Source organism: Cavia porcellus, unplaced genomic scaffold (assembly GCF_034190915.1).
Source record: "Cavia porcellus strain 051 isolate PalLab524CR breed Dunkin Hartley unplaced genomic scaffold, mCavPor4.1 scaffold_1, whole genome shotgun sequence".
Lineage (NCBI taxonomy): Eukaryota > Metazoa > Chordata > Mammalia > Rodentia > Caviidae > Cavia > Cavia porcellus.
Window position 1 is genome coordinate 141,969,842 of NW_026947484.1, and position 13,904 is coordinate 141,983,745.

Below are 13,904 nucleotides of genomic sequence, written 5' to 3' on the forward strand. Positions count from 1 at the left end.
ACACTCCTACACACACACAGACAAAAGCAGGATACTAATATATATTAAATAAGTCCCTCTCATTGAATCTGCATATACTTAGGAAAAAATAATAAACCAATAATTTTAGTATATTAATAAAGCAAGGTTGAAAATTTCAGGGAATTAAATATTTTTTATTTTTCGCATTTGTTAATATCATTTCTGATCACTTTTTAATGCAAATCAAGACTAGAAGAAAAAAACCAATTTGCTGAATTTGCCTTTTACATATTATTAAACAGGAAGTAAATGTACTATTACGGTTTTCCAACTGCATCAGCAATCCAAATACAATAACTTTTAAACGTAAAATTAGGCCATAAAGTTTCTCAGCCTTATTTTTCTTCACTAGGTACACTGGTACTTCTAACTATTCAGCAGTTAACATTATTATAAGATCAGGATCTAGCAACTAACACTACAAATTCAAAATCAGGGAACCAACAGTTTATTAATTTGTCTAAAAAAATGTATTCATACTAGAAGACCCACCATTAGATGAAGAGAAGTTATACTCAACACAATAAGCTACAAATGATTAATGAATAACTACTTGTTATGGTTGACACACTGTGTCAACTTGAGAAGTTTAGAAGTATAACTAAGCAACTAAGTAGGGAGCCAGGGTCCTTACTTTATAGACAACCTCATCCTGTGCAAGAGGCCACAAGATTTTATGAGTGCTATACCCTCTCTGGAGGGGTGGTGTCCAGTATACAATTTAAGAGGGGAGAAAAAGCTTGCTCTCCCCTCTTTTTGCTCATTACTTTTTGCTGCCTTGAACTGTTGCCCCTCACCATGCCACCCTGCCTTGAAGCCAGCTGGTTATGGACTCCACAAACTGTGAGTTAAATAAACCTTTCCTTCCTTCATTTGGGGTGTCAGGTATTTTGTCCCTATAATAAGAGAAAAGTAACCAGGATTTTGCTTTAAAAGTCATTCTGAGGGGCTGGGGATTTAGCTCAGCGGCATAAGTGCCTGCCTTGCAAGCAGGCAGTCGTGAGTTCGATCCCTGGTACCGATAAAAACGAAAAAGACAAAAAAAAAAAGTCATTCTGAAAGGCATGTAACTATGGGAAGTCTCTTCTACTTATAACTTCTTATAAATAGTAATAAAGGTACGCCCAACAAGAGGTTCAACTCTGCCTGCCTCTCATAAATAGTAAGTGGTCCACTGGCTAAAGGGTTTTAATAGGTACAAAAGCAGAAGCTGGGAGGAGGGGTCAAGAAAAGGGTAAGTAAAAAGAATTAAAATGTGTTCCATACATGCACTAGCCCCTATGATGAATATAATCATTACGTATTGCAAACATGTAACAAATTTTTGAATTATAAAAAACAAAAACAAGCCAAGGCAAAAATTGGCAAGAAAAATCCTACAATTGCAATTCTTTCATTAAACAAATACTAACTAACAAATGCCTATTATGTACCAGGCACTGCTGAACACTGATCAAAAAGGGAATAGCAATGACTAGTAAGGAAGTGAGAAGGTAAAGGCATGTACAGGGACTTACCTAAAGGACAAGTAAATCCCTATCGAGTACGGTTTGTAAGAGTCTAAAAGAGAAAAACTGAATCTTGCAATACAAAAAGTTACTGTGCTAAAGTAATGAACGGTAAGAGAAAAGGAAAAGTAAATGACAAAATGGAAAAAGGAAAAATGTTTTCTTGTGTGACTAGAAGTCATGGGTGGAGAGAGGCCCTGGCAACCATATCCAGGGTGTATTACCAGTGAAGTACATCCCTATCCCTTTTTATTTTTTGAGACAGAGACCAGCAAAATTATTCAAGCTGGCCTTGAATTTGCAAATTCTCTTGGCCATTCTTAATGATTAACTAAAGACATATTAAGACATCTATGGAAATGTCTTTAAAAGGTCCTACATCAAAATGTAGGCTAGGAACATAGCTCAGTGGTGGAACAGATTGCCTAAAGTGGGCAAAGCCCTGAGTTTTGCGCACCAGCACTGGGAGAGAAAAAAAAGTATCATGACATTTAATAGGCACATCCAGGAAAGCACAGCAAAGTCCAGCAAAAAAAAATCTGTATTCTTCAACTTTTTTATGAACAGTTTTAAGGATTAAAGAGCTCTTTATAATTACCAAAGCCTAGGAACTACTTTCACCTTCCACTCTATATACTCTATATACAACCCATTGTCTTGCTACACCATTTAATATGCAGTAAATGTCCAGAAAAGTTAACTACGGACTAAAAAAAAAAACCTTTGTTTACTTATATTTTTAACCAAGAATTGGTCAGCATTCTGCAAGTTTGCTTCTTATGGCATTCAAATTGCAAATTCCCTGTAACAGTTCATGTGGAGAGCCATCTTATCAAACTGATTCTACGTCTGATAATATCTACTACATTATATCTTCCTATTAGGGGCATCTCAGTACTTATACATTAATATATACATATTATTCCCCAGTACTACAAAAAAATTGAAAAGTGTCAAACACCTGCGATCACAGCTACTCAGGAGACCAAGACCAGAAGACTCAAGTTCAAAGCCAACTTGGGCAACTTAGCAAGGCTCTGTTCTCAGAAAGGGCTGGGAAAAGCACTACCTAGCAAAAGGCCCTGGGTTCAATCCCTAGTACCACATCATCACCATCAATTATTATTTTTATTTATCCTTTAGCTTATCGCTGGAGGATTTTTTAAATTATATATATATGTTTTGTCTATTTCACTTACCTATTTACTTCATTTGCTTGTAAAAAGAAGGTAACTGGGTCTGAAAGCTTGGAGAATGACCATGTTAAAAAATTAGCATCAGTGTAGGATATATGCAGGTCTGTTACCGAAAAAAGCAGAAAAGAATGAGTAACTATGGCAACTTCTTTTCATTTTGATAATGTAAACTCCAAATCTGATGAAAAGTGAACCCAATAAAACCTTCATTGAAGATGGTTCTGTAGGTTTAAAGTCTATTCAAATCTATAATGGCAAAGAGGCATACAGAATACTATATCTTGTCTACTAAGAAGACTATATCTTGTCTAATACTATATCTTGTCTACTTCCTGAAATTATAAAGATCAGAACTTATACAAACAGGTTTTCAAGGAAGACAAAATTAAGGGAGTCTCTTTTAGGAAAAGAAGTCCAATAATCACCATTAAAAAAAAAAAGTATTCCTGGTTTATAATCAGGAAAGTTGACATACTTCAATCTGATACACACGCCTCCAGGTACTGCTAACAAACAAACAAAAAAATTTTTTTAAGAAAAGTCTTTCCAACACCTAACCTAAACTTTGACATTTGAAACTCTAGAACATGGTCAGGTGTGGTTGTGCACACCTGTAACCTCAGCCTAAGGAAGGCTGAAACAGAAGGTTCACTGCAAGTTCAAGGCCAGCCTGAGCTACAAAGTGAGCTTAAGGCCAGCCTAAACTGCACAGTGACTGCACCTTCCCACCCCAACCAAAATGAAACTATAGAATAAAAGTTCCTATATCTGTATAAATAAATGCTCGTCATTTTCACATTGCCTTTCAATCAGGATTACACAACTCCAATCCTTAGAATACTCAGCCACGTATCTGTATTAGGTGCACATATTATCTTGTAATGGGATATAATAAATTGAGAGGGTCAGGTGACGAACTTCCAGGCCTACTAAAAATTTAGAACAAGATTGATAACTTCACTCCTCTCAGTCAAGAGTTTGAGAAACTAATAGTTTAAGCACACAGTCTCCTGTGCTCATGAAACTCTTTAAAAACTGTAAGAGAAACACAAAATAAAATGTGATTAACACTAAGGTATGCTACAGAAAAACTAAAAGTAAGGCTTGCCTGCTTTTTGTTTTGTTTTCAAACTGGAATTTCCAGCAGTTTTACTAAACTATAAGTGGTGTTATTAACTTAGACGTTCCCCTATCCTGTGTAATTTGAGAAGGATCATCAAACACCTCTGCGCTCACAAACCACATTAAGAAAAATGACCCAACAGATATTTCTGAAACATAATAGCAGTGCCCAACTACTAAGCCCTGGTTCTTGTTCTAAACAATCCATCCCATGAGAAATTTTGACTAAAATTATATGGTCTCGGTTATTTTACTGAAATAGAAATAAAGCTACACCAAGCCAGGCACGGTGGCATCTACACCTTCTAATCTGACTATGGGGGGGGGGGGGGGCGGGGGGAACACGACACACAGACCCCTTAACCTTCTTTCTTATTTTTTGTAAACTGGCTGCCTGAAAGACCTTAGCATTCTCTCTTTGAACCAAATAATCCTAACACTCAGTAGGCTGACGCTGAGGCTAGAGAATCACCATGAATTCAAGTTCAGACTGACTACACAGTGAGTTTAAAGCCAGTTTAAACTATGTAGAGAGACTCTTAGGGAAAAAAAAAAAAAAAAAAAGCAAGCAAGTAAGCTACCCCAAAATAAAACCTTAAATAGAGAAAGACAAAGGACTATCCCTTTATTCACACTAGCATCTAAACTCCAGCATTCCTGACATTTTGAGTTCAATAATTCTTTACTGTAAGAGGCTGTCCCGTGCATTGTAGCATGTTTACTAGCAGTGTCTTTTGCTTCTGTTTGCTAGATAATAGTTATAATCTCCCTTTCCCTATTGGCTGTAACAATTAGAAATGCTTACAAAAATAACTCCATGCTCCATACTATCTCCTTTATCGCCCATGATTAAATTATGGAGAAATGAGGGGCTACAGATTTAGCTCAGCGGCATAAACTCCTGCTTTGCAAGTGTGTGGTTGCGAGTTCGATGCCCAATACAAAAAAAAACAATCATGGAGAAATGAAACAAAAGTTAGCATCTATACCTTCTCATTTGACTGGGGGCGGGAGGGACAACCTTTACCTTCTTATTTTTTGTAAACTGGCTGCCTGAAAAACCTTAGCATTCTCTCCCTGAACCAAAGAAAAGGTCATAAAAGAGCAACTAAACATAAAGAAACATGAAGTATTAACATCTAGTCAATACTTCCCCCGTCCCAAAAAACTGACAAGGAACTCCTCATATAGAAAAAGTCCTGCAAATTCCCCCAACATATGTCAATTTGCCAGTAAAATGTCAAGACTAGAAGTAGCCTCCTACCCATAGGAATATAAATATATTGTATTTATTTCCGGATCTTGAAGAAAATATATTTACTGATACTGTTCAAACATAACACTTGCATTTTATACCACAAAGATACTAAAACACTAAAGTCACTACTTTTAAAATGAACTATTGGGTATTTAATTTAAATTACTCATTCAACTAAAAAATATCTAGTAAGAGACTGATATGTACTGAGGCACACCTATACTTCCAACACTCTGGAAGGCTGAAGCAGGAGGATTGCAAATTGAGCCTGGGCAACTTAAGTGACTTAGTAAAACCCTGTCTCAAAATAAAAAAGAGCTAGAAATGTAGCTCAGTGTGAGAAGACCCTGGGTTCAACTGTCAGTAATGCCAATAAATAAATAAGCTACTGCTATACTGCAGATACATACTAATCAAGTAGACTTTATAGACAGTCACCAATAACAGAGTTTAAGGTAATCTAGAAAGTAAAACCTGTCAAAACCAACTCCAATCACTAAATTGCTTCTGCTAGTTTAATAGCAACATGAAATCTTACAGAGGCTATCATGGCTTTCTCTAGGGTATACTTTTACCTTGCTTTTGCCTCTTCTACTCAGCCCAAGCTTACTCTGCAGAGCCAGTTTCTCCCTCTCTCCTCACTTTTATTTTTACATAAACTTTACCACTGCTAAAAATAAACAAATAAGTAAAATCTTGCCGCTGGGTGTGGTGGCCGATGCCTGTAGTCCCAGCTCTTGGAGGCTGAGGCATTTGAGGCCAGCCTGGGCCACCTTCTAAGCTAAAGGCCAGCCACCAGAACTAACTGGTGAGATTCTGTCTCAAAAATCAAAAATGAATAAATAGAAATTTTACAGATATCTACTTTTTTGGAAGGGGGTGGTTAAGGTGAGACCTTCACACTGAGAAGCATCCCCAAATTTTCTGCTTGTTTAGCTGTTTGTTTAAGACAGAGTCTCATTGTAGTGTAAACTAGTCTTGAACTCACGTGTAGTTCAGGGTTGGTCCCAAACTCATGATGATCTTCCTGCATTGGCCTTCTGGGTGCTGGAATTACAGGTATGTGCCACCACAACGAGTTCATTTTTTATTTGCAAACAAGAGTCTCCATAATTGGGCTTTCTATTCGCCTGCCTTGGCATCCTAGAGTGGTGGAATTACAGATGTGTACACTTAGCTACACTGAGTATAGCTACTCTTTACTGTGCAGCAGTTAGAACACATTCCTGTTTAGGGCTGGTAAAGAGCCAAACTAAGTTACATTACTTACTGACAAAGATGACATTTAATTAAACCAAGGAAGGCAATACAAGCGGGAAATAGAGGAAAAGAACTCTACTAGTCCCTTTTGGCAGAGCCTCAGAAGTGAGCATATATGTATTCTTCTCAATTACAGTTGTCTCTTATCTGAATGTGGGAAATGCCCTGAACCCCATTAAATACTTAAAAACCACCCTAGTCTCATCAATACCAACAGCAGGTTATTGTGCATGTAATTTATGTAAATTTGTGGGAATAATGCCACCAGATTCAAACTCCTAAAATAATCTCTGACCTTGATTTTACAGAGAAGGAGAAGAAGGTGGTATGGAGGGGAGGAGGCATGTTCAGGATACTCTATAACAAGGCCTTCTATGGTGTACTCCCCAGTCATCCTTTGATGCAGAACAGCAACTCCATTAATCTTGACTTCATACATCTCTCAATAGGACAGTCAGGTGTGATAGAAACTTCTGCAAAGTTTCCTTAAGTATTTCTTCTATCACCTTACAACCAAAAAAGTATACAATGGCATTTTTTACCCAATCATATATAAATCTGAAATCTAGGTGCTTTGGACTATGTAAAATGTTATTTTAAAATCCAGCTGGGCATGATGGCACACACCTGTAATCCCAGCACGTGTAAGGTTGAGGCAGGATAATTACCAAGAGTTTAAGGCTAGCTTCGACTAAACAGTAAGTGCAAGGCCAGCCTAAATTACATAGTGAAACCCTATCTCAAAAAAAAAAAAAAAAAAAAAAATTAAAGTTTAAGGTTGGAACACAGCTCAGAAATAGAGTGCTTGTCTAGCATGCACAAGATCCTGGGTCTGAGCCCCAATACCAAAAAAGAAAAAAAAAAAAATCCAAGATTAGTACTCACTAAATTTTATTAAAATTAGTGTCACTATTAATAGAAAAAACACTTTTAATACCAGAAAAATTCCAAAAGCAATGTTCACTTAGAATGGAGTCTTCTTTGAAGCCTAGCACATAACAATGCTACTAAATACATTTTTATGTTTAAACTCCGTTCATGATTTCTTCTTTATTCTTAGTTTCTTCTTCCTAAATGAATGTTTTGTCCTCTTAAGTGGTAGGGTCAAACTAAAGACACACAAAGCTAAGATCAGGATGAACACTAGAAAGTGTTATTTCATGAAATTAAATAAATACAAACCTACATGCAGTTTAATTTATATAGCTTTAGGCAAAACTTTTCTTCTCTCTCTCTTCTTGTTGTTGTTGGTGGTGCCAGGGATTAAACTCATGACCTCGGATTTGCCAGGCAGGTGCTTATGCCACTGAGCTAAATTCCTGGCCCTTTCTTTTTCTTTTTTTGAAACACAGTCTCTACATAGTTCAAACTGACCTTGCTCTCTCTCCAAAAGTATAATCTAAACTTTTTGCGGGGAGAAAGGACAGGATATTTACATAGTTCAGGCTGGCCTTGAACTCACTATGGTAGCCTCAGTTGTACTCAAACTTGTGGAGATCCTCCTGCCTCAGCCTCCCAAGTGCTGAGATTACAGCACACACCACCATGCCCAGCCAAAACTATTTCTCTTAACATGAACATTAAAGTTAGCCAGACTGATGAATCCATCAGAGTAATAAGACTAATAAAACAATTAAAAGTAATTTCAATACTGAAAACTAAATAAGCTATTACTGTTGCTTTGCAAACTCCCAAATGTTTCAAGAAGTGTTAGATTCTAGATGTAGTATAAGAGAAATAAGAATTGTAAAATCTCGCAACCTAGTCCCACTGAACAGCCTTATAGCTCTGCTATATGGTGAATAAATTAACAACAGATGAAATGGCACTGAAGTAGTCCTTTCCGCTAAGTAGGTAAATACCTAGCAATAGCCATTAAAAGCTGATGCAGGGCTCAGGATGCAGCTCACTTGCCTGCCTTGTATCAAGTCCTGGGTTCGATCCCAAAAACCACAGTGGGTAGTGGGGAATGCTGGTGTAAACTCGATATCCAGTCCCTAGTGTTCAGTAAGAATAGCACTCAAGGCCAGAGATTTAGCTCAGTGGCAGGCATGAGGTCATGAGTTCAATTACTGATACGAAAAGAAAAAAAAAAAAAAAAAACAGCACTCAAAGGCAACTGTCATCTCAAGAGTCAGTACCCCCTAGAGATGCAAATTTAATCTAGACAATGAAAACCTTTATCCATGATAAACTAGATCTGGCTATTCTCAGAAAGATAGCCAAGTTTCCTATAATATTTATCTAATTCAAGAAACTATGCATTCTACTGTATGCTCAGGTATTTATAGTGAGGGGATTTCAAGGTTACATCAAATATTATCTCTAAAAAAATCTTCAACGTCCTATGTACATATAGATATATAGATCATATACAGATCATATTACTAGCATTTGTTGATTTTTCAGGAGCAGAAACAGGTTTGCACTCAACAAGATACTGACCTGGTCATGAGAAACGGCTATGAAACAAAATGAAACTCACTGGCTCATATACAAATCAAAACTGTAAGCCAGGTATGATGGCATATACCTATAACCCCTGTACTCTGGGAAGATGAGGTAGAAGGATGAAAAGTTTGGTCAATTTAGCAAGACCTTGTCTCAAATTGAAAAATAAAAAGGGTTAGGGACATAACTCAGTGTGGCTCAATCTCCAATACATATTAAAAAAAAAAAAAAAAAACTTAACCCAAAAGCATAATTACAGTGATTTTACTACTGCACATCATTATGACAATAAACTGAAAATTGTTAAAACAGATTTTAAGTGTTTTCGCCACCATCCCCCCAAAAAAGGCAAGTAAGGTAATGTGTTATACAAGTGTGGGAAGCAACTCCAGTGACTCCCTTTGAATCCAAAACAATTGCTGTGACTTTGATTACTTGGAGACTCATTTCCTTACACTGCTATGTGAAAGACTGGCTAGGGTATTTCCTTCCCTCTTCAATTGGCACTAAGCATTGCAAATAAGGTTAGCGTGCAAAGTCTAACCATCAGACAGTCCTGTTTCCTCGAATGGTGCTCTCCACAATACAGGATTGAGCTGGCGAGATGTAGAGCAATATGCTCCAGGAATGTCAACTGGGTATGGCCTCAAGATAAGAGGCTATGACTCCCCAGGGCACAAGAGTTTGCATATCAGAAATGAAGCAATAGCCCCCCAAAACAATTCCACTGTTACCTTAATCAGGTTATGTAAATTGATCCTTCTGCATGGCTTTAATTTCTGCAAATTACAGAGATGCCATCCTTGCACCTGGCCAGCCAGCTCAAGTTACTCAGTAATCCCTGACATCCTATCACTCATCCCTGAGCGACGCCCCCTTTCTTCACAAGAGAATAAATGTTGGGAGAGGTCTAGGATCGAGTTGTCCACATGTCCTCATGAGAAATGGACTTAGGACCTTTGGCTGCCCTTAACTTGGAACATGTCTTGGTGTCTTTACTCTCGAGGTGGGTTGCACTGGTGGTGGTAGAAATTTACCAGCTGGGACTCCAATAACGTCTCAATGGGATTACAAATATAACTTTTGGATTGAGAGGAAAACTAGAAAGAGGATTACAATATTTGGATGACTGAACTCGTTATTTGGGTTTACAACATACAAGGGCAGATTAAAATTTAGTGTGAGGGCCTGGGGATTTAGCTTAGTGGCATAAGCCCTTGCCCGGCAAGTGTGAGATAGTGAGTTCAATCCTTGGTCCAAGAAAAAAAAAAAAGACAAAAAAAATTCAGTGTGTGTTTAAATTTTATAAACTACCACATTAAGAGCCAAGCACTGGGGCTGAGGATTTAGCTTAGCAGCAGCATAAGCACCTGCCAGGCAATCGTGAGCTCATGAGTTCGATCCCTGGCACAAAAAACCAAATAAACAAAGAAAAAGCCAAGCATGGTGGTGCATACCTGTAATCTCAGCACTCAACAGGCTGAGGCAAGAGGATCATCAAGTTCAAGGCCTGCCTGGGCCACAAAGTAAGTTCAAAGACAGCCTAACTTCATAGCAAAATCTTTTCTCAAAAAGAACTACAAAAAAACACACATTGCCATTAGTCCCTTTCAAAATACTCCCCCTCACTCTGAACACTTCTCCTATGATCATCCTTGCCATTTTCTGAAGCAGTTCTCTTTTGTGTGTGATGAGATGTGACCAAAAAGCACAGTGAATGTTAATACCAAGTGCCATATGACAGAAAGGCAAGCTCATAAAAAACATGGTGTGTACTCATCCATGTTATTCACTAGACCTGGCACCATGCAACTTCTGGCTCTTTCCTGAAATCAAAATAACAATGAAAGGTAAAAGGCTCTAAACTGATTTAAGTATGGAGGCAACCATGACAGCACAACCAAAGACACTCAAAAAACACACTTCCAGAACTGCTGCACAAAGTGGCAAAAACAATGGGCTAAATGTGTTCAAAGTGAGGGGAAGTATTTTGAGAGAGAATAATAATAATGCATCATACTTTTTTTAGTATTTAAACTTCACTGTTCATTGAGCATACCATGTATGTTAGCTTTAGCCATTTCACAATGTACATATAACATATATACTCTGTAAATATAAAGTATTTTACTTATCAACTGAAAACAAAGGAACAAACAATGATCTAGTTGTTTGTTTCAAGTAGTAAGATACAATAAGTGTTTGTCCCTTCTTCCTCAACCCATTCTTCCTTTTGCTACCTTATGGTCTTGGGTATTCTCAATCTGAATTGGGCATTCTTAGTTCCTCAAAATTTAATTCAAATCCCATCTTTGTCTATCACACCTCCCCCAGTGTCACCAATGCTACCATACACTCTGAAATCAAGAGCACACATCCTCGTTCACTTTCCTGTCATTCAATAATAATATTCCAGTCAACAAAGGACTAGAAGAGTGGCTCCATAAAATTATATTGCACAGTAACACAGTGCCCATCTTTTCTTTTTTCTCTTTTTTTTTTTTTTTTTTTTTTGGTACCAAGAATCAAACTCAGGACTTTGCATTTGCCAGGCAGGCGCTATGTTACGGCAGCCATCGCATACTCCATGGTATGTCTTTGCATTTGCCAGCCCACTGTAGCCATTGTATACGCCATGATATTTTCACAAAATGAAATCACCTAATGCATTTCTTAGAACTTGCCCCTCTCCCAAACAATGCATGACTACACTGTTACTTTGATATTTTTACTTTTTCCATGTTTGTCTCTTCCTCTTTTTGAGACACAGTCTCACTTTGTAGTTCAGGATGGTCTCAAGCTCACAGCAGTTCTTCTGCCTCAGTTTCCTAAGTGCTGGGATCACATATATGCAGGTGCCACTACACCTGGCATAACTGAGGTTCTTAGAAGAACCACATATTCCTCCATATCATCTCTACAATATCCCACAAAGAACCCTGTATGTAAAATGGTACTTATATGGTTACATTCAATTGTGATAGGCTTCATTTATAAGTCAGGTATGATATAATAATTACACTAAAAAAAGCAACAACTTCTCTGGGTATCTAACAAAGGTTTAGAAAAACAATAAAAAGGCCTTTCAAATATCCATTTAGAGTGAGGATTTCAAGTAGTAAGATACAATAAAACTGTGGAAATGTTGACTAAGTCTTCTCACTCTAAAAAAAGCAAATTAATGAACAGCATTTTAAAGATCCAAAGAGCTAAGGTCACAATGGCATCATATTCAACATGTCACCAGTCACACACACTGGCTGAACTCCAGATTCTCTATCTGTACTGAGAGAGTTCTGGAGGTTCTAATGTCTGCTGGAAAAAAACAAGGTCGTCCAGACACTGAAATATGGCATAAAGCACATAAACACAGCAGAACCATGTAGCAGTTGATGAAACTATGATTACATTAAAGTAAGGCAAATAAAAAGGGAAGAAAATGCTGCAGATGTCTTAGCTGGGTGTGGAAGGCAGGGGCAGGATGGTCATAAGCCTGCAAATGCAAATTCAAGCCCTGCCTGAAGAACTTAAGAGATTTAGCAAGACCCTGCCTGAAAATAAAAAATTAAAGAACTGGGGATGTAGGTCAGTGCAAAGGCCCCAGGTTCAATCCCCAGTACCTCTCCCCAAAACCCCAAACACACACACACACACACAAGCACAAACATACACCTTGTAGGTGCAAAGGCTGTAAAATATTTTTTAGGGACTTACTGTTTTCAATTTGTGTTTCTAAGGGAAAAAAAGCAAAAAAAAGGCACGCTTTAGTAGGCTTTCTCCCAGATTCTGAAGCACTGTTAGAGGTGAATGTGACAGGCAGACGCCCTATCTTAAGACTGAACCTTGATACTTCAAAAACCCAAAACAGCTTCTGGGTTTTGGATGCTGGCACCAGCTAGCACACTGCAGAAGCATTTTCTTCACAACTAGACCACCACTTCTCTACTGGCTGACAGTCTGGCAGAAACAAGTGAAAACCAATTTTACATCACAGGAAGCAGTTCCTAACATCGCGTCCTGAACCTTTTGCTTAACTGAATAGTGCAGAAACGGGTATAAGAGGTGGCACTAAAAACAGCAGCAGCATGAGACACAAAGTATTTCAAACAACACATTCTGCCTTCTTCCCAAATTCCGGAAATGAATTCCTTCAACAGTGACAGGGAGCACAGGCAGTCTGCAAGTCATCAGCACACCGCTATTTTCCTTTTCACAAGATCTCTGGAAATCACTTTAGACCAAAATCCTTCTCCCCAATTAATTACCTTCTAGCCCTCTCTGATTCCTTAGCTAGAGACAAACATCACAAGTGCCAATTTCAGCAGTCCGTTATTTTCCCTCGTAAACTCTACCAAAGGTGTAAAGTGAAAGTGGTGAAAAGTGGGAAAGGAAATGGAAGGCAGACGCGACAGAGGACAGTGTAGGTATGTGCGGTGGGAGACATTATGGCCAGGAGACAAGGTGAAGAAGCGTGCCATCAAATTGAGGGCACAGTTGTCCAGAGAATTCGCTAAGAAGCACAAAAAAAGATAAAGGGGGCACAAGTAAAGAGAAGGAGAGAAATGAGGGACAAGGTGGGGCAACCAAGGAGAAAATATGGGTTGGGCAAGAGTTACAGAGCCAAGGCTAACGCCAGCATTTGGGGGTCAGCGAACGGAGGCGACCGGCAGCTGGGAACAGGGAATGGGGCGGGGGCGAAGATCAGGTTCAGAGACCGGGAGGGTGAGGAATCTAAGCCAGTACCAAGCTCAAGACTCTTACCGGTAGTTTGGGGCTGACCTCGCCCTTGCAAAAGTGGCAGAAAAATCGGTGGGCGGCTACAGCTTCCTCCTTCGCGTCCGCCCCAGCCGCCGAAGCCTCCGCCATTTTTCTCCTCCGCCACTGCTGTCCGAGAAGGCAGCCTCCCAGGCCGCTACCTCCCGGGCAGCGGTCGCTGCCTCCGCCTCCACCCCTCAGTGCGGCGGGCAGCTCCAGAGTCCGCGTCGGCCACGTGAGTAAGCCCGGCCCAAAGAGGCTACTGCACGGACCGCCACAACGCGGCCTGTCTTACCAGCACCACAGAACGTAGGACAGGAAAGTCGACCCGCC

At 39.0% G+C, this 13,904-nt stretch overlaps 1 protein-coding gene across 1 annotated transcript in view; it reads right to left on the reverse strand.

The window, feature by feature from the left end:
- Nucleotides 1-13,901, reverse strand: part of Rnf115 (ring finger protein 115) — an 88,692-nt gene extending 74,791 nt beyond the window's left edge. The window contains exon 1 of the mRNA XM_063256858.1: nucleotides 13,578-13,901. Coding sequence (XP_063112928.1) covers nucleotides 13,578-13,682 — 105 coding nt within the window. The 5' untranslated portion in view covers nucleotides 13,683-13,901. The remainder of the gene's footprint in view (nucleotides 1-13,577) is intronic.
- Between the last annotated feature and the right edge of the window lie 3 nt (nucleotides 13,902-13,904).